At 38.7% G+C, this 27,909-nt stretch overlaps 2 protein-coding genes across 2 annotated transcripts in view; one reads left to right on the top strand and one right to left on the bottom strand.

The window, feature by feature from the left end:
• Positions 1–276: 276 nt before the first annotated feature.
• Positions 277–27,590, top strand: LOC124163278 (pancreatic triacylglycerol lipase-like). The gene is made up of 7 exons (XM_046540073.1): positions 277–477; positions 2,633–2,780; positions 10,796–10,941; positions 21,928–22,179; positions 22,833–23,021; positions 24,522–24,678; positions 27,416–27,590. Exons 1-7 carry the CDS (start codon positions 414–416, stop codon positions 27,471–27,473), a joined length of 1,014 nt encoding a protein of 337 aa, XP_046396029.1. The 5' UTR covers positions 277–413; the 3' UTR covers positions 27,474–27,590.
• Positions 25,106–27,909, bottom strand: part of LOC124163275 (sodium-coupled monocarboxylate transporter 1-like) — a 40,474-nt gene continuing 37,670 nt past the window's right edge. Inside the window, exon 15 of the mRNA XM_046540069.1 lies at positions 25,106–25,587. Coding sequence (XP_046396025.1) covers positions 25,558–25,587 — 30 coding nt within the window. The 3' untranslated portion in view covers positions 25,106–25,557. The remainder of the gene's footprint in view (positions 25,588–27,909) is intronic.

Consider the following 27,909-nt stretch of genomic DNA (forward strand, 5'->3'; position numbering starts at 1 on the left):
TACCCCGCCGCCACAGAGGCCGGTCTAATTTCTCTAATAATGATGCGGCAGTTGGAGTTTCAATGTTGGTCTCGGTTTTTGTTTACCGGGCAGAAATTACGAGCTCTCTTAATACCAATTCAAACCAATGCGGAGATCCATATGTCTAGGGAAACACATTCCGAGAGCCGGAGCTAGTAGCCAAGGACAATCAGAGGGAGTTGCTTCTTACTAAATAGGCGCGCCGTCCATCACAATGAACAGATTGTAGCCGTCTCATCTCCTCAGATAAGGCCGTTTTTATCTCCACGAGAGCAAAAAAGTCATCTCGGACTCGTTGGACGAGAAGGTTGGTCGACTTAGCACCTAACCCGGTTTCATTTCTACTAGGTTTTACGAAATCGCCTGCTCCTCCGCCCAACCATAGTCACAGAATGAGGACCCCTCTTATCCTGGCGTTTATGCTGGTCAGCATAGCGGCGGCTCAAGGATTGACCGGTAAGATCACCCAATCTAAACGTCCCGCCCCCATTGGCGTAGCCAGGAGGAGGATCCGGGGGGCCCGGACCTCTCCCCCCGAAATATAAAAATACAGTTATTTTCCTTCATAAAAGAAAATAAATTATTGAAAAATTATTAATTTACTAAATATTTCTTTAACAAATGAGGTTTTTTCTATTATGTAAAGTGTTAAAATTAGTTTAAAACCCATTACTTAGTATCCTGTTTTTCAAAAATTTTCCCCCTTGGTTTTGGATCCCCCCCCTCGAGCGAAATTCCTGGCTACGACACTGCCTGCCCCGTTTGATTTAGAGGTGCTGGATGTGCATTAGGGATATGTGAGATGTAATAAATTCTCCTCAACTCCTTTTTCTCACGTAATTACTCTTGGATTTTTCATATTTAATGCTATAACTTAACAACGGAGTGCTGTTGGGAAATATTAAGTGGGCAATGTAGACGATTTTGAAGGAATTTAGGATTTTTATGAACTTCTCTCGTGCCCACTAACGAGTAAGGAATAAAAGGATGCCGACTTTTTAGGCCACTCGTTGTCCGTTCCTAAGTCTTAAGGCCTGTTTACACGGTACATCAACACGTACAAGTTAATGTACGTTTGCGTGAATGATTTTGGTGGGCCGGAACGGAGCCTGTGCGAATGAATGAACCAAATTAGAAAAGGTTCTATTTTCTGTGCATGCATTCGCACAAGTTGGGTGGTTACACGGTGCATTTAGGCGTTTATTCTCGCGTTCATACATTTCGACATTAACCCGTGCGTGTTAATGTAAAGTGTAACCAGGCCTTTCAGGACGATAAGCCGCGGCCCGAAACGTCGACTTGTCTTTAATTTCCTTACCCGGTCACGATCCCGAGAGAAGTTTATGCATAGTTTTCGCCAAGAATGTGTTGAACCTTACGGAATTAAGTATTTCACATTGATCTGATCGCGAGAAAGATAACGTGTACAAAATTAACAGTTTAAAGACTCTTAATAAAAATCTTTTTTGCTCAATATTTTGCCACCAAAATTGGGTAAAAATTTTTATTGGCTACGAATTAATTGCGTCGAATTTAATTCGTTTGCCAAATATCAAAGAATCAATGCCATAGTCAAGTTAATATTTGCTTAGAAATAAAGTCGATACGAAGTAAAATTGGTGAATCAGATAAGTTCTCACTATTTTATAACTTGTTCTCCAGGCCATCAAAATAGATAGGTAGATTAGAGAGACGAGATGTAAAAACGACTTTATCCGAATTGATTCTACTTTATCTGCTCTTTATCTATTCATATTTTTAAAACCATGGATGTGGTAACGCCATCTATTCATATGAGTAATAATAACCGAAACTGGAACATGCATTGCCTGACGATGCATGTCTAAGCTAATGCCTTTTTGTCATGCGTAATCAGTAGCCATTCAATATAATGAGAGAGGCTCTTTTTCGTCCACATCCGTGCACTGTCTAGCAATGAACACGACGAGGTCAGTTTAACGTTTAGCGATTATTATTTATGTTGATGTATTTATTGAATTATAAGGTATTTACTTAAAATTTTAATGTTTAAATGCATATACGCAGGAATTTCTCTTACGCAGGAATTTCTCTTATGATTAATTTTTGTTTGTTTGCTCAGTGTTGAATACTGTGTGGGAAGGCTGTTTTTTTATTGGATTCCTTGGTACGACTTGAAATCAATAAACGATTGGGAAGTGTTTAGCATCATCGACGTCACAACAGAAAGATTTACTACCCCTTGTAATAAAATTTACCATACAAATATGGAACAAAAAGAAGCCGCGTTTGTAATATTAAAAAAATCATTTAAATGTCATTTAAGGTGTATTTAACAAGTCTCACTTATCTGAGCTCTCTTCTTATCAGTTTTTACATGGTAGATATATTTTATATTCGAGAACAGATTGGCGAAAAAAATTCCTCACGCTTCGCGTGATAAATAATGGTTTCGGTAGCACCATTCAGGTAAATATTAGCATAGAATATTATATGCAAATATAAAATGAAGTAAATACTAATATCATAAACTATACTAGATTATTACTCTACGATATTAGTCACCGAATATCGAGCATACATTTACTCGCAATACATGGCTGAATTTATGTCTTTTTTCATGCGTAAACAGTTGTCGAAGGTGGCAGCGAGCAAGAGGGTAGATGGAGATTATTCCCAGACAGCTCGGGAGAACTATTGCCGTCTCTAGTGGCGACCGGTGAAGAGACTCCCCCCCGGATCAATGGAAGGGAAGACGTCAAATTCTACTTGTACACGAGGTTAGTGGAGCTCATAGAGTGCTTGATCTAAGCATCCAACGAGGTCGGGACTCCTGAATGGAAACAAATTGTTCGAGTCCCCTAAAGCGACCCCATAACGATTCTCCGGGCAACTCAGTCGCGGCTGTATATGCGTTTTAAAGGACTGGTTACGCGTTGCACTGAACACTACGAGACAATGTCTGAATGCATAAACGATTTTGGCGGACCGAAACGAGCCGAACATATACGAATGCATAAACCAAATTAGACCGGGTTCTATTTTCTGCTCATGCATCGTTCAGTTTGGGTGGTAATATGGTAAATTTCGGCTTTCATTCACGCGTCCATGCATTTGGACGTTGGCAAGTGAGTGTCAATGTGTCGTGTAACCAGGGGCGATCTGGGGGTGGTTGGGGGCCGTCGGCTGGAACTCATGATGGGGCCCTCCTTATTCTGGCTAATCTTCCAGAAAATTTTAGGAAATCACATGCCCGGAAATAGATTTTGACGCTATTCTGGCCCTTAAAAACTAGATAAAAGTCTATAGAAAATAGAAATTTCGCCAGAAAAAATACTATGAAAAGTGAGAATTTCACTGCTTTAATAATGTACTATGGATCCCTTATCTATTTAGTGTATTTGTTCCTTTAAAGTGCACTGAAATCTAGAATACCTCTTAAACAACCTTTTCGAATAGTTCTATCAAAAAAGAATCAGATTCTTTTATCTTCTGACACCTTTCATTTAAATTTTTTTTATATACTCTCTTTCCGCTGAGTATGTTGTAAGGAAAGCAACTAATGAAAACGTAGAATTTGAAAATAGCAAAAAAAACTTTGGTTCAAGAAATCTGTCTTTTTTATTGCGCCTTTCGAATCCGCCTCAAGATAGACGCGAGCGTTGTGGGGCCCCATTGGAGAGAAATACGTTCTCCCCAGTTTTACGACACATATTTATGCATTTTCGACCCCATTAAGAAGATATAACGGGATAGCTCCTAATATTTTCCTATATTGGCGAACCTAAATTCAATAAGACCTAACCTAACCTAAAGAACCTAAAGACAATAAGGTGCACATTTATAAATATAAAGCTATATTACTCAAAATTTATCCTGATATTTCGGCAGTACTCACGTTTATTTGCACGTTGCTATCGTGAAATCTCCAAATATGGGTTGATCTATTCGATTTTTAAAATAATTTTATCAAAAGTGAAATTTTGCATAGAGTTCAAATACAAAAATAGAGTACTATCCGCGACATTCGGGGGAAATGGTGTGCGGCTGTTGAGAGGTGGAATGTCCCAACGTACATTGATGCAGTTTCTACCCCAAAAATAAAGATATCACTTAATAACTGCAATTTGATCGTTTAATCAGATTAAAAATTGATGTTTACCACAGAATGAGAACACCATATTGAGTATTTTTTTTTAATAAATGCAAGTTTACGATACATTGCAATGTTTTAAAAACGTAAATTTAAAGGAAGCTTCTACGCATTATACGTCATATCTCCGAAAATAAGGGAGGCATAAAACAATTCTGAGTCTCATTTTAAAAGTCTTGTATTGATCAAGTAAATTAACAGAATTAAAAAATTTAGACAACAAATTCGAATTTTCAAATCGATTATCGACGATGTTGACGAACTCTTTGATATTTCTCGGACGAATACTAGTATATACCACACCGCGGCCATGGCTTTGACATGATTCATAGAACTAATTTAGATTTTGGGTTAAATTATTATTCATTTTCTCCATTCCGGGGTGGACCTCGGTCCCTTCCCTCCACTTACAGTCAGTGTTAGCTATAACCCCATGAATATTTCAAGCCCATCTACGTTTCCAGCGCAGCTTAAATTTGTTTTCGTTTCTTCGCGTGAAAGGAAGTGATTACCATATCTCGGAGATGCCTTAAAAGAAAAGTTACGATCTATGACGCATGAAATTGGAGATATAACATTCAATAAAATGGGATAAGTACCTTGTCATCCACTTCAATACGCAATCTAGAGACGACAACGAAGAGGAGAGTGTAACTAATGATGCATAATTTATGTCACTTTATGAATCGTAGTAATTCATGCTTATGTATAATACATAAATTTTAAACATTTACACGTTTGAAGATACGTAAGGTACAGGCGATGGGTTTGTTTGGGTATGCTTTCTTTGAGTTGATTACTGTTTGCTTCCGACCGTATAATGTTGAAAAGTATGAATTCCTCTTTCATTTAAATTGATAGCCGACCCGACGAACGTCGTACCGCCCACTTATCAATGAACAATTTAGTTACACTATTTATAAATCAAGAGAGGCTAAACTGATTTTAATAATTTTTGACTTATTATAATAAATTAAGAAAAAATTCAATGAAACACAAAAATAAGCATTTTTTGGTTAAATTTATAGGTGCTTACCTTACGCTTCCGCTGCTTTATTGTCATTTGATAGAGGAATTGATTACGAAAGAGCCGTAGGTGCATTCTAAAAGGATTTTCTCTCCACTTAAGGAATCTCCCAAGATGAATTAACCTCTGTCGTAAACTTGTCAACGGAGATATATCGCATCATCATCACATCCACGCGTCATAAATATGTCGACAGGTATTTCGGACTCCCAAGGAAGACTGAAAGGCCGTGGCAAAGTGTCCACGGATGGGTTGAGAAAAGTTAGCAATCGGATAGGTTAGACCCAAGCGGCATCGCATGTCATTTTTAAATCTAAAATATATCAATATTTTATCACTATTATCACATTTACGTACTCCATCCCTAAGTTGTCATAAAGGTGATATCATTTCGACGTCAATTTGGATTTTTAAATTTTATGATACCACAAATGATGTAAAAATATACCTAACTCAAAATTTGTTTTCGTTTCGAAATTCGAATTCACTGCTATTGACGAAAAAGTGATATTAATAAAATATCACCTGGTAAAGTAATACGAACTGGCCAAACTTAGGCCAGATACTATTTTTCATAGCAGCCTACCAAATTGTTTCTTAGGAATTGATGATAAAATTATTTCATCTTTTCAAACTTCGCGCGGTGGAAGAAAATTAACTACAGTTTTGAAATGAGAATGATTATTTTACTCTAAAGTAGCTAAAAAATTGATGCCAACAAAAAATAAGTGAAAAATATTTCCGCAGTGTCATCGGAACTTAATTTTAAATCCTCGTAAGTTTTCACAATGAAAATTAATCTTTGTGAATTTCACAGAGTTTTTAAAAATGCAAACGGTTTCTTGGAAGAGTCATATTCAGGAAACGAATGTATTTTTTGCTGCCGCACTGGCGCACGCCTTAAAAAATACGTCATCACGCCATCGAATTTTTATTGTCGGTGCACACGTCTTTTTTAATGTCGAAATAATGACAGCCATTTCCGATATAGTCGAGCGTAATGACTTGTCCGCGCTCTTGTTAGCGACCGAGGCATTTTAGTCCACTTAAAAGCCATGGAAATTCAGGAAGCTCGTGGAGGACGCACTTTGTCGGTAAAATAATGCTCAAATAGAAAAAAAAGGTGTCAACCGCTCATGGTCAGGTGAGAAGCACAGAGCGAAGCCCATTTTTCTCGAATATTACAATAGAGTGTTTCTCCGTTCGGCCACCATATGGATGTGTTGTAACTTTCCGCGCATTTAAATGGATTTAACAAATTCGCCTCGCTGCGCCACTGACCAGTGGCGCAGCGAGGGGGGGTTTGGAGGATAAACCCCCCAGAGCTCAGAGAAATTTTTAAGTTTAAACCATTTTACTTAATTGGATTGATATTACTTATAGACTAGTGTAAGGATTAATAAAATATCCCTCAGAAAGCCGTAAAACTCACCCATTTTGAACCATTTATCTTAAAATTCCGCAATTTATTTATCTCGCACCTACCTTTTATCCTGGTGGGTATTCCATATTCCCACACACCCCGGTATTAGTTGCATCTAAACCCCCCCCCCCAAAACCCCCCCGGCCTTAATTCCTAGCTGCGCTCCTGTCACTGCCCCAAGTAACATTGACCGTTGGGCCTCGGTTGGGGAACCGTAGTCACGGTTGGCTCATTGTGGGTGGATATGCCTACCAAATTCCACTGTTGGCCCAACGCAGATATTGTTCGTCGGCCCAACGAAACGGTTTATGCTGTTGGCCCAACGGAAATCCCCAACGATGGTCCTACGAAATAGATTATCATTGGGCCACCGTTGGGACATCATACCATTTCCTCAATTTCCGCCATGAGAGCTGCAAACAAAATTCCGACAAGATCTTCAACGTAGAGATGGGCGAAATTCCATTGTAATCGATTTATCGTATCAAATGGTTATCGGATCGGTAGCATCTATTCATTAAAAAATAGGGATGGCATAATCGCTTGCTTTGACAGTCAGTGCATATCGACTATGTGCAGGCAGAATAATTATTTTAAGTTAATTTTTTAAGAATATATTATAAGATAATTTTTGGAAATTATGTATAACTCTTTTTTAAGTAATGTTCTGCTAATTTTCTGGTGTTTTCAGCATGGTATTTGGCATAAATGGTTCCAAGAAGCGGAGGCTTCTTTAATGCGACTTGTTAGTATATATATCCCGGAGGGCACATGAAAAATTGTAGACTTATAAGATCTGTCTGTTTCGAGTCTAACTTAACCGATGGAAGTTCGATATGGGCCGTGAATAAGCACGATGTATACCTCAATTGCATACGTTGCAGGATACGGTTCACATGTTTCCCTAGCAACCTAACAACCAAGACTTGTTTGGTTGTAAGGGCTTTGTCTTTGTGATAGCTGTTAAATAAAATAAGTCGAGTGCTTCTAACAAAAATAAGGCATTGACCTCATTTGGTAAGTCTTACAAAACTGGCATTCCTAAAATCATGTTACCTTAAACAGATAGTTTCGTGGAATTTTAAACTTTTCATCATTAATTTAGATAGATCGATATGTATATTTTTTCAGATTGTGGCATATCTAGTATAAGTGGAAGTTTTAATGAAAACAGTGTTTCAATGGACAAAGTGAGTGATTTAGTCCTCTCTGAAGAGAATGAGATTGAATTTGTATGAGTAAACCTAAATAACAACTGCACAATTATTATTTTATGGAAAATACATCAACTATTATACTCAATCAGTGTTTCTGTGATTCCTATTAATATCCCTAAATCTTGCACTTATTAATCCAATTAAGTAAAATGGACTTAACTTAACAATTTCGTTACCGAAGACCAGAGAATAGGAATTGTGAAGGCAATTGAATCAAATAACTCAGGGGTGTACATCTTGCAGTGTGACATGTTTGAAATTAAGGAGGATTTCTTTGAATTACCTCTTAGAAGTGGTATACATTTTTTACTACAAATATACCATTGGTATATTTGTAGTAAAAAAATTAGTACCTGGATGCAAATTGCAGTCCACCCAGATTTTATCTAAGTGTGTTTTGTTGCCCTACAAAGAAGATGGACAGTTTTTGTGTGTGCCATATTGTAATATGGAAAGGTGCTGTTGAAATTTTCCTAATTTTGTCCGAATAAAAATTGTCCTAATTTGTGAAAATAAAAGTTGGGGACCTTCTGAACTGATATTGATTTTTTGTTTTCCACTTTTAACCACTGTAACCTTACTTTGTCCTATAGCATTGATTGTTAATGTATTTAATTTCATTTTTATTTATAGGGAGTTAAAGGTAAAGATTCTATCTACCGGTATCATATCAAGTGAGAAGGTAAATTAATTTAACTCTCATTCTATAAAAATGAGAAATGCCAGTAAAATATAGCTTTTGTTGGGAAACGGATGGGAGAATTTAAAAGGGCCAACGGTGTATCGTTGGAGAGGGGTTGGCCTCTGGTTGGGAATACGAAGGCCCGAATGTAATGCTCTGTTGGCCCATCGTTGGGGAATCGTTGGTTGGGATACGGTTGGCGAGGTGGCCAAATCATACCATGGGCCAACCGCTGTGTCCCACCATCTGCCAACAGAGGGCCAACCAAAAATGTTACTTGGGTGACAGCGGAGCGAACTAATTTTCATGGGGAAATAAGCTATAATTTGGGCTGATCGCAGGCTGTCCCGGCACATTGTATCGTGGAATATTACTCGGGATTTCCATCGGGTCTGGTTCTCCATCACGGCCGACGCCGTGCCCGGCATGCCCTGATGCCGATGGACGACTTATTCATCGAAACGTCGGCCGTGATGGAGAACCTGACCGGGTGGAAATCCAGAGTAACCTTCCACGATATAATTAGGTTTACCGAAGTTTATAATTGAGATGGTATAATATATAGAATTCATGTCTTTTCATCGCTATTCTTTGCGAATGAAAATACTGTATTCGTGTATTGAAAATAAATAATTGAAATTAAAAATAGAGGTTCGAACTCACGACCTTAATATTCTGAGACATACGCCTACTGCGTTACCGAGGCCTTGAATGCTGGGAAAAGTCCGTGTGACATAATTCTGGTTCCGGTTGCCGCCGTGTAAGGCCACCTTCGTGCGAGGCTATGAGCGCCGATACGACGCAGTCTGCCAGCGGGTAACGCTGGGCTTAAATAAGGATCATTGATACCCTGTCAAACGAAGGAAACTTAACGACCATAGACAATTTCAATAGGTGATTATTATTATGAGATGTTTCCCTTTGCTCTGTGCCAAGCGAAATCTTTAATCGGACGTCCACCGATTTAGAGCCGATTACCTTAAGCCTGAATCGCACGATGATTTTTTCAATCCCTTTGAAGAGACAGCTCTAGCGGTGGCGGAAAACTTTACCGTTTCTCGCGATCATTTTCGCGATGGCTCAAGGGATGGGATTTCTATCACTTTTTCCATCACCCGGAACGTCCCTTTCTCCACCGCTGAAACCAATGGGACTCAAAAGAGGAGGCCCAATTCCATCCCAGAGAAGGCTGATTTCTGTTGCCACTTTGGTCACATTTTAATAGGTTTTCAAAAATATCCGCGGCGTGGTGATGAGTCCACTTTTTTCCAATATTTTGCTGTATAATGTTCGTCATTGTAAGGAATAGCATTGTAAATTAATGAATTTGATAGATCATATCATCATGTATATAAATTTCGGTTAATACCCCTAATTGTACCTTATTTCCCCGTGAAACTCGGATGAATTTGTCTGTCAGCGACACGAGTAGAGACTTTTGTAAACCTATCCAAATGCGCGGTGGGTGACAACACATTTAAAGACAGACTTGAAGATCCTCTTTTGTAGTATTTGCGGCTTGCATCGTCCTACAGCCAATCAAAGCGCACTGCCGCTAACAGCGATCGTAGCGACACGCTTGTCATTTAACTAAATGACAGTTGTAGATACGAAAAATGACGGAATAAGCGATGGAAAATGATGGCCTGTGGGAATGAACGTGTGATTCAGAAAATGATGGATCGAGCGATCGTTTCCGTTGTCCCTGAAACGCTATCGCTGGAGCTATCATTCTGAGGGACGGCAAAAATGATTGTTGTGGCATTTTTTAGTGTACCCCCCAAAATTTCTGGTACCCCCCCAGGAATTCCTCCGAACTTATCCGCAGAACTTAGCGCGAAAAGTCCTTAGCGGGAGAAGGTTTTTCGCGCAAAGGATTTTCGCCAAAGGCCCTTCGACTCAAAGGCTTGGAGACTCTAAGTCTCGGAACTTTTGTCTCCGACCTCTTTCCTCCGAACTGTGCCATCCGCATTCTGCCACCCTAACTCTGCCATCCGAACCAGCCATACCTGGAGATCAAGACTTATATAGCTAGTACGGCGTAGGAATACCTACTCCTGGCAATCAAGGGGAAGTGGGTGCTGAGGCATAAGAATGCAGTTTGGAGTGAGAAGTACTCCACTTTGTCCTATCACAACTCTCTCTCCCTCCAACACCTCATCCTTCTATGTCTTTCCCCTCCTTGAATTAATGGCAATATGATTCAAGCTTCTGAAGAGGCCTCTTGGCCTGTCCTGTATACGGGCTCCTATATGAAGTCTCCTAGCGTCATTCCTTTGTGCATCTTTTGCAGGAATGCGCCCAGCAGCCTTCAATTGTTCGTGGGGGATGCTGCTCTCCTCAACTCGTCCTCGTTCGACCCAAATCTACCCACTTTCATGATCACCCATGGATACCGCGCCACCGCCGGAGACTCGAGCGTCATGGAACTAAAAGACGGTATGCACGTGTCCAAAGACACAGGGGATTAAGGATTCACATCATTCTACGTAGAAAAAACGGTGGCGTAACTAGGAATATGCTTTGGGGGGCATGGGATAGCCTTAAGTGGCGACCCTCCCCCCCCCCCCCAGGTAACGGGTGGTCTGGGAACAATTTTGAAATATGACATGCCTGGGATATACATTATTTTGGCTCAAAAAATTTAACTTTAAGTAGATGCAGTTATTATGTGTCAAAACTAGACAATAGTTTAACATATTTTTTTTTCCTTCTCTGAGGCTTTGGGGGGGATCTATCCCCCCATTCCCCCATACTTACGCGACTAATGCAAATTAATTGCTAAGAAATAGCTGGCATTTCAAATAAGCCGTTACCTTTAAGGACAGAAGAATTCCAAATATTTAAACTTTGATAGTTATTGATTGAATCTATTATACCCTACAAACTGGAGCATCACCAGCATCGTGTAAGCCTCTGCACCCACCTTTCTAAAACATTTTCTTAATTGTTCAGCATCTTATATTATTACTGCCTTAGCAAGGGATGAGCATGTACCTGATGCATATCTTCGGCCTACGCACTGCTAAACTCAATATTTATTCTCGTTTTCCATTCTTGAAGCGCCTGTGAAAAATTGGTAAAAACAATCCGCTACACTTACCATTCATTTCTTTGCCTCAAAACAACTGCGGTTCCTTCCTCGGTCAGTGACAAGTCACGGAGACTGTTAGCAGTGGCGGATGCATATGGGGGTATAGGGGGCGCGGCCCCCCCTGCGGGGCTGCCCGAATTGCCGAACATTGCAGAACCACAACTGCGACTTTTTTTATATCATATGATAGCATTGTCTTGTATATGCGTATTAACAGTTTAAATAAAACTATCTTAAATTTTGTATGTAACTATATTATTTTTCATTACGATAGAAGTATAGGCAGCTCAAAATATCGAGTTTTTTTTCTGAATCCGTTACTGAGCGTTAGTTATATCTAGTGGACACGGAACTGAGGCAAATATTCGAGATATGACAATCTCCTAAGCCTCTCGGAAGCTAAAACTAGTCTCCAATAGAGATGGGCGAAATTCCGCCGTAATCGATTAATCGTATCAAATGATCATCGGTTCCCAAGCATCGATTCAGTGTACGATTATTTTGAAAATCGTTAGAATCATATGATTTTTTAGTAGGCATCGAATCATATGATTCTACCGATTATGTGAGGGCAACGAATCATATGATTTTTTGGTAGGCATCGAATCAAATGATTCTACCGATTATGTGCAGGCAATCATACGATTATACCGATTCTATGTTGGATAATCGCGAGGATATCATACGATTTTTCGATACGAATTTTACCTATAACTTGCGATTCAAATATACTGCGATATAATTGCTATATAAAAGTGTAGCCACCGGTACTCGATTATCACGTGATTAGAGATTTATTAATACAACAACTAGTGCCGCCGATTTTTTCAAGTGAAGATCGAGCTTAAATAATCGATTCAACGATTAAATCGACACCCCATAATCGATTACATAATCGAAACAATCGGAACACAATAATCGATTGTCATCGAAAATCGATTATTATCACCCATCACTAGTCTCAAATACACATAAGTTGCCAGGGTAAAAATTTTCTTTTACGAGAATCGAGTCGTGAGCCTTTGCCTTTACGAGCCACTGAAGAGATCACTGCTATCCAAGTTCCTAGATTCTCTTATGACTCGTTTTTTTTAGATAAATCTCGAGATATTATCACCAGTGAACTTGCGCGTCTGCACGATAAGAAACTTCAATAGAGAAAGAATAATTCTCTGGTTTCCCACCGAGTGTGATTTCGGGTGGTTGGTCCCAGTGTTTCGAGGGCTGAGTCAGTCATCGTCTTCTGGGGTAGAAAGTGGAGCCACATTCTTGTCGGTATTTCATTCATTTATGCATTTATATCTTACTGATTGTCGACGCGTTGACTTTATAGAAGTCCATATATAGTAATAATTGAAACAGCTGTAGTAATATTCCACACTTTTTTTATCTTTCTCGACCGGTTTCAATGCTTACGCATAATTTTTTTTACGAGACAGCTCTTGAAAATGATGCGTAGGTATTAAAAAACCGGTCGATAAAGATTTAAAAAGTGTGGAAAATTACAACAGCTGTTTTATTTATTGCTATATTTATATCTGCCCTGATTGGAATTATTCCTTCAAAGTGTACTTTCAGAAAAACTCAAATTCAAAAGAGAAGACAGTTACACGCTCTATCAAGCTCGGAAGAGACTTTTTTCACGTAATCCACTCTCTAAACACAAATATGACCGCAGCCAATCACAAAAAATCGTACAGAGAAACGACCGCAGCTACCGCCAATGGGATGAATAAATACACGCGCTGTTCTTTAAAAAAAACTCCGTTTCTGACCGAGATTTCCGGCGAAACTGTCACCATTTGTCCGGGAAAACATTTGACCATATTGAGGACCAGAAACTGTATACCCCATCCTCATCTGGTATTTTACCCTCCGTTGCAATAGCTGCCGATGATCTAGCTTCTTGTAAAATATTTTTTCGCTAGATTTGAATAGGGTGGTTTTCTATTATTTTTTAATTGCCGAAATCGAAAGATTATTACTACTGGAGTACGTACTTCACGCTTTTAGATTTTTAAAAGACGATATCTATTTTCGCGATTAAATGAAAAGTGGAAACTTTCAAGCACGCGGAAACGCGACGGCTAAGAATGAATGCTGGGAAAAGCCCGTGTGAAGCTGGTTCTGGTTCCGGCTGTCGCTGTGTGAAGCCACCTTGGTGAGAGGCTATGAGCGCCGATACGATGCAGGCTGCCAGCAAGCAGCGCTTAGCTAAAATAAGGAGTATTAATACCCTATCAACCGAAGGAAACTTTCCGACCATAGGCAATTTTAATAAGTAATTACTAAGAGATGTTTCCCTGAGCTCTGTGCCGCATGCGTGCATTCATAATCTCAGACGATATAAAACTCCTGACTATATGTATAGCATCTAGGTCCCTGTGACGTCACGTGGAGTGGCAAAAACTGGGATTTCTAAAACCAAATAATTCTTATATTATGGGTAACGAATCGCATTCAATGCCTTACGTTTTCTTTAATGAAGGAAACTACCCTATTGTGATCACTGTCCGATAGATTGAGGGTCGATTACAAGAGGCATCAATGCTCTCCAATTGGTTGACACTGGGTGACTGACGCTGTAGGAGACCAGCATTAGATTCATAGAAGTGTAGTTATGTTGAAGATACTTTAGTGAGACATAGGCACGTAGCCCGGCATTTGCTTCGTAAGGGAGCTTTGGTGTTGCGCGGGTTGACTACACGGATATTTTTTGTTGATTGATGAATATCTATTATGTCTTTGTATAAATTAAATCATTCTGTTTGGACAATATATAAGGTAAGATTTCCCTAAAGTTCCTTTATTTGCAAATTATGGCATGAGGTAGGAGACAAAAAGAGGGTATCCTGTACCTTAAAAAGTTGACGTGATAATAAAAAAATGAGGTAATTTTATTATCTAGATTCCAAAAGTTAGTCAAACAAAGTCGCAGACAAGGGCGTACCCAGGATCAAAACTAGGGGGGGCAACCCATGGTTGTTCAATTGTAGGTAAGATATAAGCATGGAAAAGTTGAATTAAATAAACATTTTAAGGAAACTGTAACAGCTCTTTATTAGTTTTTAAAATTATTTGCTTGAAAAATATAATTTTCCTCAAAGACAGTTGCGATTTTTGCTTCTAGTTGGGGGGGGGGGGCAGCTAGCCCCTCCTGCCCCTCACTGGGTATGCCCATGGTCGAAGATGTAAGAAAATAGCTGTTCCTGTTCCCCAGAGTAATTTACAACTGAAAAATTGAGATTAATTTATTTAGTATGCATCTTAATGCTGAGTATATTCTGGGAAATCCAGTATCTTTTTCTATTAAGCTCAGCGGCGTGGACTAGTTTCCGGTGTCAATGGTATGACGACACCTAACTCTAGATACATTGCTGTCTCTTCGGGTTCAAATATTTCTGTATCATCTAATATCAATAAGACATCACCGGTGATACCTTGATCGAAAATGATAACATTTTAAATCAAATCATATTGAAATATCTATCATTTTGATCGAAAATAGGTGTTGCCTGGTTATACCTATATTAGAATAGTTTTTTGGCGCGATTAAAATACCAAAAAGATTAAATAATTTTATCATCAATTCCTAAATAACAATTTGGTAGGCTGCTATGAAAAATAGTACCTAGCCTAAGTTTGGCCAGTTCGTATTACCATAGAGTAAGTATATTCTTAATACTAATATTCGTAATATACTTACTCTATGGTATTACTTTACCAGGTGATATTTTATTAGTATCACTTTTTCGTCAATAGCAGTGAATTCGAATTTCGAAAAGAAAACAAATTTTTGGGGTTACTTTTTTACATCATTTGTGGTGTTTTCTAATTTAAGCATCCAAATTGACGCTGAAATTATATGAAAACCTTTATGTCAACCGAGGGGTGAAGTACGTAAATGTGATATTGGTAATAAAAAATTGATATCTTTTAGATTTAAAAATGACATACGATACCGCTTCGGTCTGACCTATCTGACTTCCAACTTTTCTCAGCACATTCGTGGACACTTTGGCAAGGCCTTTCAGTCTTCCTTGGAAGCCCGAAAAACCTGTCGACATATTTATGACGCGTGGATATGATGATGATGCGATAAATCTCCGTTGACATAAGTTTACGACAGAGGTTGATTCATCTTGGGAGATTCCTTAGGTGGAGAGAAAATCCTTTTAGAATGCACCTAAGGCTCTCGTCCGTAATCAATTCCTCTATATGATGACAATAAAGCAGCGGAAGCGCTATGTAAGCAACTATAAATCTAACTGAACCAGTTGCGTAGCCAGGAATTCCGTTCGGGGGGGCCCAAAACCAGGGGGGAAAATTTTTGATAAATAGGGTACTAAGTAATGGGTTTTAAACTAATTTTATCACACACATCGAAATCGAATCGAAATCACAATCGAAAAAAAGTTCATTTGTTAAAAAAAATTGCGTATATTCATGCTTTTTCAATAATTTGTTTTCTTTTATGAAGGAAAATAATTGTACTTTTATGTTTCGGGGGGAGTCCGGACCCCCGGTGCCCCCCACCTGCTACGCCACTGAACAACACATCCTCAACTCTGACTTGGCTCAATCATCAATTTTATTGTCTAATGTGGTAGCGTTTGAAAATTAAAGAACCACGAAGTTTTACGTTTCCAATGCCTCGTCTACTTCTCCAGGTACTTGCCATGAAAAAGCAAAATTCGATGGCGTCATAAACTTATGCTAAGCGGGTCACTGTGTCTCAGGTACTTCTCCGCTTATCATATAAGCTTCTAATGGTTTTTTTTGTTGGGTATACTATTTTCAGCGATTTAATCCCTTAATTAGAGGTTATCTTTCAATGAGTCAATGAGCCGACACTCTTACTGAAGTCAGACACTCGCGAAAAGTGGGCAGCAGTTTACAGTTTTTTTTTTAATATTTATTTTAGAACGGCTGAATGGGTAGATTTTTTTCGTTCTTACTTATCTATGGTTTTCAACTCCCGTATTATTATTATGAATTGCAATTTTTGGTTTGAATGAAGTTTGACTCCATTGCCTAAACTTGTATTGAAAAATCGTATCAAATTGCAGCAAATATTTATGGTTTTACCCAGTAGTGTTGTGATCGAAAGCGCGTTTCTTTCCGAATTTTTGATTGTGATTGATAAACACAAGTATTTGGTCCTTAAATTATCAGCGATTTTCCTCACAGAGATTTGCATTATCTTTGATATAATTGAAAATAATATTTACTCTGAGGAAGAAGCCGACTGATTGTGAGTACTCTGACTTCAATGGTAGGAATTAAACCGTCGTATTGTTTCCAAATTAGAACAAGGATATTATGCAGCACAAAAATGTTTAATCCTTGATGTAAATATAACACCCACGAAAGCAGAGCAATCCGTAAAAATAAACAACAATGAGCGGAAAGGGAGCGATACACTGATTTTGCGTCATTGTGTGACGTCATTCTGGCTCCGGCTGCCGCTGTGTGAGGCCACTTTGATGCGAGGCTATGATTACCACTATGATGAGGCTGCTAGCAGGTAGCAGAGTATCCTGCTAGCAAGTAGCGCTTGGTTTTTAGTAAAGACTATTAATACCCTATCAAACGAAGGAAATTTTCCGGCCATAGGCATTTTTAATAGGTGATTATTAAGACATGTTTCCCTGAGGTATGTGCATCATGCATGCATCGGTAATCTTAGACGATGTAAAACTCCTATCTACTGGTATAGAAACTAGGTCCCTGTGACGTCACGTGGAGTGGCATTGTATGGGCGCCAATCTGGCCTTTTTCAAATGCGGTTAAAATTGACCATTACCATTCGTCTAAACTGGGAATTCTAAAGCCAAATAATTTGTGTATTATGAATACACTAATGGTGGGTAACGAATCGCAATCAATGCCTTTCGTTTTCTTTGATGAAGAAAACTACCCAATTCGTGATTATAGAGATTTTTAGCTGCCGCAGCTTGAATGCCAATCGGCTCTAGAATATTTAGTGCTAACGAATTGATTCTCTTATGCTCATCAATCTTTGCTAGCAATATTGCTCAAGGTGATTTGCGTGGATCGTTCTTAATCACCAACACAATAGGCTGTGCATAAATTATTTTATTGCCATGTCTAACTAGAGTCTAGAGATGTTAAGACCTAATTGCCCCTTGTTTGATCAAGATCACCTGAAGAGTAACAGGTGGCGAAACGTCAGTGTTCTTAACAACGGCTTAAGACTTTAAGATTTTTTTAAGACTTCCCCTCTGAATTTGAAGGTTTGTATAATAATCGTTAGTGTTTCCAAATTTTTTTCTGGAAAGGAAGATGCAATTTTATGGGAAATCACTGACTGATCCTAGAAAATTACTTAATTAATTACTTAAATTTTAAAACGAGGCCTATGTTTGCTTAGAAGGAGAGGTCAGTTATCGGAAAATGTCAGTACTTGAGCTCCAGACTCAGCTCCAAAATTTTTGGTATCAAATTTATAGAAGTACCCAGCGTTATACAATATTTAATACTATAGGTAATCATTGAAATATTCATATCTTTCAACATTTAATTAATAAAATATTAAACCCATCCCATATTTTGATTACATTTCCATATTTAAAAAATACTTTATCATAAAAATAAGACGTTGAAATATGAGAGGTAAATAATTTCTTGTTCGCAAAAAATGGCCATTTTACAAATACCGATTATTTAGCTACGATTTTTATTTGCGCAAAATGCTTGAAATTGTATTTATTCATTTGGTGTGGCCATTTCGAAAATCTTGTGATTCAGGCTTTGTTTCCAATCGCTGCGTTATGAACTCATACCGATTTAGTATGAGAAAGTGAGCCGACTCGTTGCATTGCATTTGTCAGTATATGTTTAACATATCCATCTTTATCTCCATTAGTTTCCCTACTGCGTGTTTCACTCATTTCGAGTTGTGTCTTTCCTTCAGATTTTTCAATCTAAATTCCGAAAAATATCACGTATTATTCATCCGTATAATTCTATGGGATGACAGAGTAGTACCGCAACTCGTAACTGCGATGGTTCATCTCGATGCATTTATTCACGAGTATTACAATAAATTTCAATTGAAAATTCTACAGTAAGCCTGTGAATTTGCTGTCACCTACTGCGTATTTTAATAGTTAACGTCTCTGGTGACGCTGAAGGTAGGCATCGGAATTTTACGGGGAAATATTTTTTTGCTTTTAGCCGAAATTGATATTGGTGGTGACAGTGTCATTCAAATTGAGTTGATTGAATTGACATTGTCATTGAAATGAGTGAAACACACAGTAGGGAAACAAATGGAGATAAAGATGGATATGTTAAATATATACTGACAAATGCAATGCAACGAGTCGGCTCACTTTCTCATACTAATTTTAATTGCTATCCCTCGCAAGCATAAATATTCTATTGCGACATTCGGATAAAAATGAACAGCTGCGCTCTCATCGCTACGCTACGGAAATTTTGGAAAACCGATAGGAAATAGCATAACCCAAGAATCTTCGGTCCTCTTCTATGCGATTTCTTGGCGTTTATCAATAAAACCGACCCCGTCGGTCCAAGCTTGAGGGCCATTGCGTTTTTTTTCGAATTTGGGATCAAATTCGTGACACGCCACAAAGGGCATAGCCGGTGATGATGATAGCGGATGACAGAGTAGTACCGCAACTCGTAACTGCGATGGTTCATCTCGACGCCTTTATTCACGAGTTTGATTATATTCTTCTATAAGAGGGTGAAAAGTCCCCCCTCCGGGATTTTTTCCGTACTTGGGGTATTCGATTTGGGATCAAATTGAACAAACCTCCCCACATTTCTAGCCCGCTAGAGGCCCGCCAGGGCCGGCAAGATCGAAAATACGATTTTCACTCTTTTTTTAATATCTCAGTCAAGAAGGCATATTTTTTAAGGCGATTTACGGCATTTGAAACCTTATTTAATGGAGCAGATTTCCAATTGTTTTCAAGACCTAGGAGCGGGACAAGAAGACATGGTGTTGATTTGAAAATTTCTAACGCAGGTTTTTATAAAATATGTTTGAGAGGGCCAGAAAGAAAAAACGTTTTCTGGAGGTGTTTTATAATACCTTTCCGCTGGCGTATTGAAAAAATAATTTTTAGGTGGTGGAGCATCGCGAAAAAATGCGATTAAAAATATGCGATTTTGGCCATTTGGCTCTATGCTCTGGCCCTCCATAACACCCCTTTTTGTCTATTATAGTATTCTACCTATTAAGGCGCCCACCACAGGAACAGAATTGTATGTACAATGGTGCCGAAAATGGTTTCAGGGCCTCCAAAACTGCCGGAATTTAAGAATATAGATTAAGAAAATGAGCTCGATTTGAGTTTTCCCCGCGTTGTATGTGCGCACAAATGTTGTTTTATTTGTGGATATACCGCTACAAATTATCTCCATCCTGTTACCGTAGAAGCTAGACTGCAGGTGAGAGAAGATTGATCATTCCTTTCAAAAATGTGGTCTGTAAAGATTATTTACATGATAAGTGGTTTTTACCTATGAAATTACCACTTTCCGTATATATTGCATAAGTATTTCCTAGTCGTTTGGATTATTGAGGTGTTCCGACTATCGCGAGTTCGGACTATCGAGGTTCGCCTGTATTTTGGAGCAGTGGCGCAGCGATGGGGGGGTTTGGGGGTTAAACCCCCCCCCCCCCAGAGCTCAGAGAAATTTTTAAGTTTAATCCATCTTACTTAATTGTTTTGATAATACTAATAGAATAGTGTAAGGATTAATTAAATATCCCTCAGAAAGCCGTAAAACTCACCATTTTGAACCGTTTATCTTAAAATTCCGCAATGCATTAATCTCGCACCTACCGCTTATCCTGGTGGGTATTCATACCCCCAAGCACCCCGGTATTAGTTGCACCTAAACCCCCCCAGCTTTAATTCCTAGCTGCGCCCCTGTTTGGGAGGATTGGCAACTCACATATTTAAAGGTCCTTCTTAGTTCACATAAGTATTTTAATGTTCGAGTTGCTCAGGAAAGTTATAATACTATATGGGGCATTGTCGTTCAACACGGGGCAATATCGTGCTCCTTGCGCCTTGTACGGTATTGCCCCATGCAAGGTGTAAAGAAATGCCCCAAAACGACATGACGCAGCATTTTCAGCCCTAACCTAAAATAAGAACAATATAGGAATTGTCTTCGGTATTAAAAATAGCCCATGATATGGGCTATTAAAATTCACTAGTTTGAATATAGTCATTAATAACATATTTCCCTTACCTCAGTTAGTTTTTAAAATTATAAGAAAAGTTGACAAAACAGAAAAACTTTCGTCACATGCACGTGCGTAAAGGAAGAATCTCCCAGATTGTCTTAATCGGTTTCGCTTTCCTTCGCTATGCAGCAGTACTTCCCAGCGCTCACTATATACTTCAGTGGATCTAAAATTATGGTGCACAGTATTGCCCCGCCGTACGGTATTACCCCGCTCTCCCCTGACCCCCCTGAGATTTTAGACAAGTTCCAAAAGCTAGTCGACTCAGCCCGATTACGGACCTCTTTTACCAACTCGAACTGTGTCGGCAAGCCAGATATCAGTATGGTTAGTAAACGTTGTGTATAAGTGATGCGTCACAAAAAATATCGGTCGAATGGATTTTTCGATTGATAATAGGGTGGTTTCCTATTATTTTTTTATTGCCTAAATCGAAAGATTATTACTCCTGGAGTACGCATTTCACGCTTTTACATTTTTAAATGACGAAATCTATTTTTCGCGATTAAACGAAAAGTGAAAATTTTCAAGCGCGCGAAAACGAGATGGCTAAGTAGGAATGCTGGGAAAACCCCGTGTGACGTCATTCTGGTTCCCGCTGCCGCAAGTGAGGTGACCTTGGGGCGAGGCTTTGAGCGCTGATACGACGCAGGATGCTATAAGGTAGCAGAGTACCCTGTTAGCTGGTAGCGTTTGCCTTAAATAAGGATTATTAATACCTTTTCAAACGAAGGAAACTTTCCGACCTTAGGTAGTTTTAATAGGTGATTATTAAGACATGTTTCCCTGAAGTCTGTGCCTCATGCATGCATTGGTAATCTCAGACAATGTAAAACTCCTATCTACTCGTATAGATACTAGGTCCCTGTGACGTCACGTGGAGTGGAATCGCATGGGCGCCAATCTGGCCTTTTTCAAATGAGGTTAAAATTGATTATTAACATTCGTCTAAACTGGCATTTATAAAACCAAATAATTTTTATATTATGAATACACTAATGGTGGGTAAGGAATCGCAATCAATGCATTTCGTTTTCTTTGATGAAGGAAACTAGCCTATTGAATGTTCTCTCCACAGGGTACCTCAGAGCTAAGGACTGCAATGCGATCACCGTTGATTGGTCTGGCCTCGCATCCAACATAATGTATTGGGTGGTGAAGAACCAGACTCAGGAGATCGGAGCCTATATTGCCCAGATGGTGGAATTCTTGGTGTCGGAGGGGGACTTGGACCTTGGGCGTTTGCACCTAATGGGACACAGCCTTGGTGCACACGTCATGGGACAGTCCGGAAAACACATGCTAAGCGGGAAGATCGCTCGCATCACTGGTAAGCAAATTCGGGAATGGTACGGTGAATTTAATTTGCAGAAATATGCAAAGGAAATATGATATGTATGCTACTCCAATGCATGCCTATTGACGACAAAATATTAGTATAGGCAACCCGCATACCACAAAAACTGTCCCCTAACCCAAGAAAAAATATTATGGTTTTATGCTTCAGCAGCATGTTATGTCTGTTTCTCTCATCTTTTGTTTTAGGTTGTCAATTTTTTTTCACTTTCATTTCCAAGTTCTTCCTGTGTGCTTAGTTCATAAATCTTGGCTGTATGCCATAGGCGGATTTAGGGGGGGGGGGACACTGGGGCACGTGTACCCTGCAGACATTTATAAAATAAACAAGATTTTTTTTTATATGGTTATCATTGCGCTCGTTAAATTATTTTGCCCCTGTGCCCCAATCATTTAATTTAATATTAATAACTTTCATATTAAAATGAAGATAATATTTCCTACAGGGATAGTTTTACGTTGTTTATAATCTCAAATATGAGAAGACCAATCAGACCATTGTGCCCCCCCAGAAAATAAACCTGGATCTGCCCCTGTGTTTACCTACCATGTGACTTGAATATATCTCTTTTAAATCAACATCTGTGGCATTTTGTGAAACCATTCCACCATTTTACTAATTGCCAGGCATTGATCCAGCTGGTCCCCTCTTCACCCTGGAAGACACGGTGGATCGACTAGCGGTGGGGGATGCTGAGTTTGTGGATGTGGTCCATGCGTGTGGAGGCATTCTATCTTTCAAATATGCCATGGGCGACGCTGACTTCTTCCCCAATGGAGGCATGGCCCCAATGCCCGGATGCGGAAATGACTTTGGTGAGTACCTACTTACATACATTTGTAAGGACATGCAGAGTGCAAGGTTTCACAAGAGTGGCTTGAGCACAGAACATAGGTTAGGGTCAGTGGTGGATCTAGAAAGGGGTAAGAGGGATCATGACCCAAACCAAATTTTATAAAATTTTTTTAACATTTATTAGTTCAATAGTTTTTGTATTTTTGTAAAGGAGTAAAGTGAGTATATATGCAAATGTATGCTACAAGTCCAATTGCTACAAGAGAAATTTGAGTTGTTTCTATCGTAGAGCACTCCCTACATTAAAAACACCCCTCTCTCCTGCGGGGTACTCCATACTCCCTGGACCCAGGTCATGACTATCCTTCCCCCCAATTAAGTGTTGCATCCACCCCTTGGGTAGAGTATTATGCACTTCAAACTCGGGACCAAAGGGATAAGGGATAGGGATTAAGTGAAATGGGCTAAAAAGGTTTCAAACATTTGGAGTGGCATCACAAACCTTTTCAACAATAATTACTTGACTTCCTCTTTAGCTGTGTATGCCAGTGGCATAGCGAGAGTGGGGTTTAGGGGCCAGGAATATAAAAGCACACTTACTTTGCATTACAAAAGAAAAACAATTATTGAAAAATCGTGAATTTAAGAAAGATTTCTTTAAAAAATGAAGATTTTTTCGATTATGAAAAGTGTTAAAATTAGCTTAAAATCCTATACTTAGTTCCCTGTTTTTCAGAAATTTTCCCCCCTCGGTTTGGACCCCTCTTTCCCCCCCAAAAAAATTCCTGTCTACGCCACTGGTATATGCTACCGTAAGGCTGCAAAGAAAGAGGATCAAAATTATATAATGGCTCTTAAAAAATCACCCAGAGCTAAGCTCAAGATATGATACACTGGGAAATGTTTGGAAATTTTTTTGAGCATACCAAAATTTGCGTAAAATTGCCTCTTTGTGCATGGAATATGTTTCAAGCACAGGCAGGCAAGACTACTACTACCCATGGCCAACCGAGGGACAAAAATGCTTGCTTGTCATGGCAACAGTACACTCTACAGCAAATGGATATAATAGATTGTACCCATTGAAACAAGAGAATATTAGATATTATTTGGTTTTTCATGGAACTGCAACAATATACTCAGTGGCTTATGAAAAATAACAGTGAAACCAATCACGTAGGACAAGTTAAAATATTATTTTGCATTCATTTCATTAAATACATATTTGAATAATTCATATTTCAGAAATCCCATTGTTAAATATGGAAAGTATGGTAACTGAATCTCAAAAGTCGACACATGAAAAGAGTGCAATCACAGATGCCTTCAAATCATTTGTTAGTATAATATAATAATTCAAAAATTCTTCAAAAATATTTATTGTCCTCAAAATAGTGCATGTACAGGGCAGAATCTTAAAAAAATAACTTTCAGTTCTAAAATGTATCTTACAATGGAAATTTAAAGTTAATACGATGCTTTTAAAAGCCTTTTTCCCCTAACCTTGTCCGTTTGCACAGGTGGAGCATGCTCCCACAATCGTGCTTGGCAGTATTTTGCTGAGTCCATCCACTCTGCTGAATTCAAATCCGTGCCGTGCACAAGCTACAAGGATTTCCAAGCTGGGCTGTGCGATGATATGCCAAAGGTGCCGATGGGAGAGCCGGCACCCAAAAGGTAACGTTAACAACCCATGAAATAAACTTCAAAGCAAAGTGCTTCAATTGTCATTTAAGAGCTTACAGTTCAGGGGCGCCGACTTATAAAAAATATTGGGGGGGCCCATATCGGGAGTCTTACCCCGGGAAGAGGTTAAATTCAAAGTGTGTCTCAGCACCGTAACACTATCATAATTCACACCACTTGTTTTCAGTTAGCCTGCTTACTACCTTAAAATTATTTGTTTTAACACATTATTGAATGCATTTTAAAAGGTATCTATCGTCAAACATGGGAAAATACCAATATATTTTTGTGATTTTCCCAAAGCATAATATAACTTAATTATTTTCTTGAATTATTGAGGGGGCTCAGCCCCCCCTAACGAATCTTTGAGGGGGCTCGGGCCCCCTCAGGCCCCATGGAGTCGGCGCCACTGTTACAGTTAGGTAATCGTAGCACCAATCATTCCTCGGAGTTGAGTTTGTTGGAATCTGGTGGGAAGAGACTATTAAGGCAGTGCACTGCAACAAAACCTCAAGGCCCTTCTTCCCTACATTTCACTAATAAATTACCACATTCATTTCACTTTGCATAGGATTCTATAAACAAAAACAGCCACAACCTCTGTATGCATGGTATTAGAGTTACTCTTTCCAGCTAGTGTCATCAAAATGATAGTCTCTTCAATCAAGGCTATAACAGCTCACTGAAACCAATATGGAAATTAAATGGTAACATTGGTTCTCACACGCCTATTGAGAACTGTGCCGGGAGCACCCAAGGTGTTAGAAGACATATACTTTTCAGGTGTTCCATGAGGTGATAGCCAGAATCTGCTGTGATGCACACAAATGGCTCCTTATACAATGTCATACTTACTCAAACCCGTAGAGGTTATGATAAATTATCAGTTTTTTCTTCTTCCTGTTTGAAGAAAAAATTGTGATTATTGATTAGCAAAGCTTCCATAAATTAAATGCCAAATTTTTACGTACACCAATAGAGTTAAATATACATCCAAGCTTCAATTATCCATTCTGGCTATAGATTCCTTGGCCATGAGTCATGAGTGATTGATCATCTCACTACTCTAGCAAGTATGTAAAGTTTGAAATGAGTACAACCCACTGGCTTTCAGGACTAATGCTAACAACTACAGTATATAAGTCTGTGCAAAAGCTCATTTGAAGTTGGTGAGAACATTCTGGATGTTACAAAGATGGATTCTCACCAACTATACAACTCATCTCTGATTTGATTAAATATTTAATGTTTTTATTCAAAATTGTTCTCATATATATTTTTTTAAATTTGCCTGTATCCATACATACTAAATGATATTTATAAATCAGTTTAACAATTGAAAGCTGATTAAGGTGGCCTTATGTCCTGATTTAGTGAAAATGTCTTCAAATTCCTATCATATGAAAAAGAAAAAAAATGCTTTGTGAACGCTTGGTTACTTGATCAGGCAACTTGTGAGCACTCATTAATCATTACCAGCTAGCAGCATAATATTACCACATTTTTTATACTTGCGGCATCTCCTGTGATCTTAGGAATAGATAATTGTTAATAAGTAGTTAGCTCAACAGATGATCATGAGAAGCTCAATCACTGGATGGGAAGCCATAAATATTATTAAAAAGAGGTTATTAACCTATGATAATACATTGATAGTACACATTAAAAGCAATTTTTACTCTGGTTTCTGCAAAATACTTGCCCATTTTTTTCTCACCCTCTTTTTTGCCCATTCAATCAAAAATTAGGGAGTTTGGAGGCAGGAAAGGTCACTAGAGAGAGAAATGAGGAAAGTATGAATGGGAGAGTAGGGCTGTGTGGAACTATCTGGGAAAACGATCGACTAACAATCCAGTGAAGAGTTAATAATATGACTAATGATTGAGGACCTGCAGCTAATATTATGCCTTGTGCAGAATTAAAAGATTAATTAAAATGTTCGCTCTACAGATTAAATGCAGATATCATGACTATTTAATTCTTTTCTTTTTTCTTATCCTTATCGAATACCCTATCCTTTAATTGTTTTTCTCATACTCTCCCAGTGAGAAATGGGTGGTGGAATCCACGTGGAACCCACGTGGAATCCACGTTGAGTGGTGGATATTTGGTGGTGGTGGATATTGAGTGGTTGGACCCACGTGGAATCCACGTTGATTTCAAGTGGATTTGTGGTGATTAGCATAAAATGTTAAACAGAATTTCTAATTTGTGGAACTTAACTCTCTGGTGACATTGCGTCATTTATCATCCTGAAACCATGCTAGTTATGTGAAAATGTATCGCACATTCTATTTTTATATAATTCGTGGAAAGGCAGCCATGAGAGCACATGAAAAATCGTAGACACATATATAGAAGGTTTAGATATAGAGTGGTTGAGGTTTTAATGGCTTTAGGACAGCACCTACTGCTGTTTTAATTTTTCCACCAAATTTCCATGTGGATTCCACGTTGATTCCACGACCAAAAACACGTGGTATCCACGTTAAATCTCCACGTGGGTTCCACGTGGATTCCACCACCCATTTCTCACTGGGCTGAAGTTTTGTCTCTGAGCTAGTTTTTAGTAGCTGCTATTAACTTGTATTGAAACTGCAGTAACTACCACAGGTAAAAATTTAAGCATGTAATGTGATTTCAACAGTTTCTAATCTCATCTTTTCTTGAGGGCTAAAATACTAATCAAAATAAGCCAAATATTAATTTCTGTATCCGTTTCTTTCAGTGCACGGGGATCATATTTCCTGAACACAGCCCCCTCATCACCATATGCACTTGGTTGATTTGAATGTCAGTCAAAAATGTATTAACCATTGTATTCATCAGTTGTAAAAAATCATTTTGTATACCAATCACTAGCATTCACCTCAAGATCAGAATAAAAATTCCTCAGCAAAACATTTCTTGGTGAATAATTCTGATAATATCAGAACAACATCAGCATGATAGGCATAAATTATTCATAGTGGCTGGCCAATCACTGATAAAAAGTGTTCGAGTCCTATTCGCCATAAAAAAAATCATTTGCCTTAGGCAGTATTTAAACCTGTATCTCCCTATTGCTGGGTTTGGTATGCTACCAGTTACACCACCAAGATGTCTTATTCCGAGGCAGTTTTCAAAATTGGTTCACCAAATGAAGTCTAGTTTCGTGCTTAAGACTTCACAGCCCTTGGCTAATAAATGCTTGAGACTATCAAAACTGTTGCAATCAAAAAG

The sequence above is a fragment of the Ischnura elegans genome, chromosome 8 (genome assembly GCF_921293095.1).
Source record: "Ischnura elegans chromosome 8, ioIscEleg1.1, whole genome shotgun sequence".
In the NCBI taxonomy this organism is placed as follows: domain Eukaryota; kingdom Metazoa; phylum Arthropoda; class Insecta; order Odonata; family Coenagrionidae; genus Ischnura; species Ischnura elegans.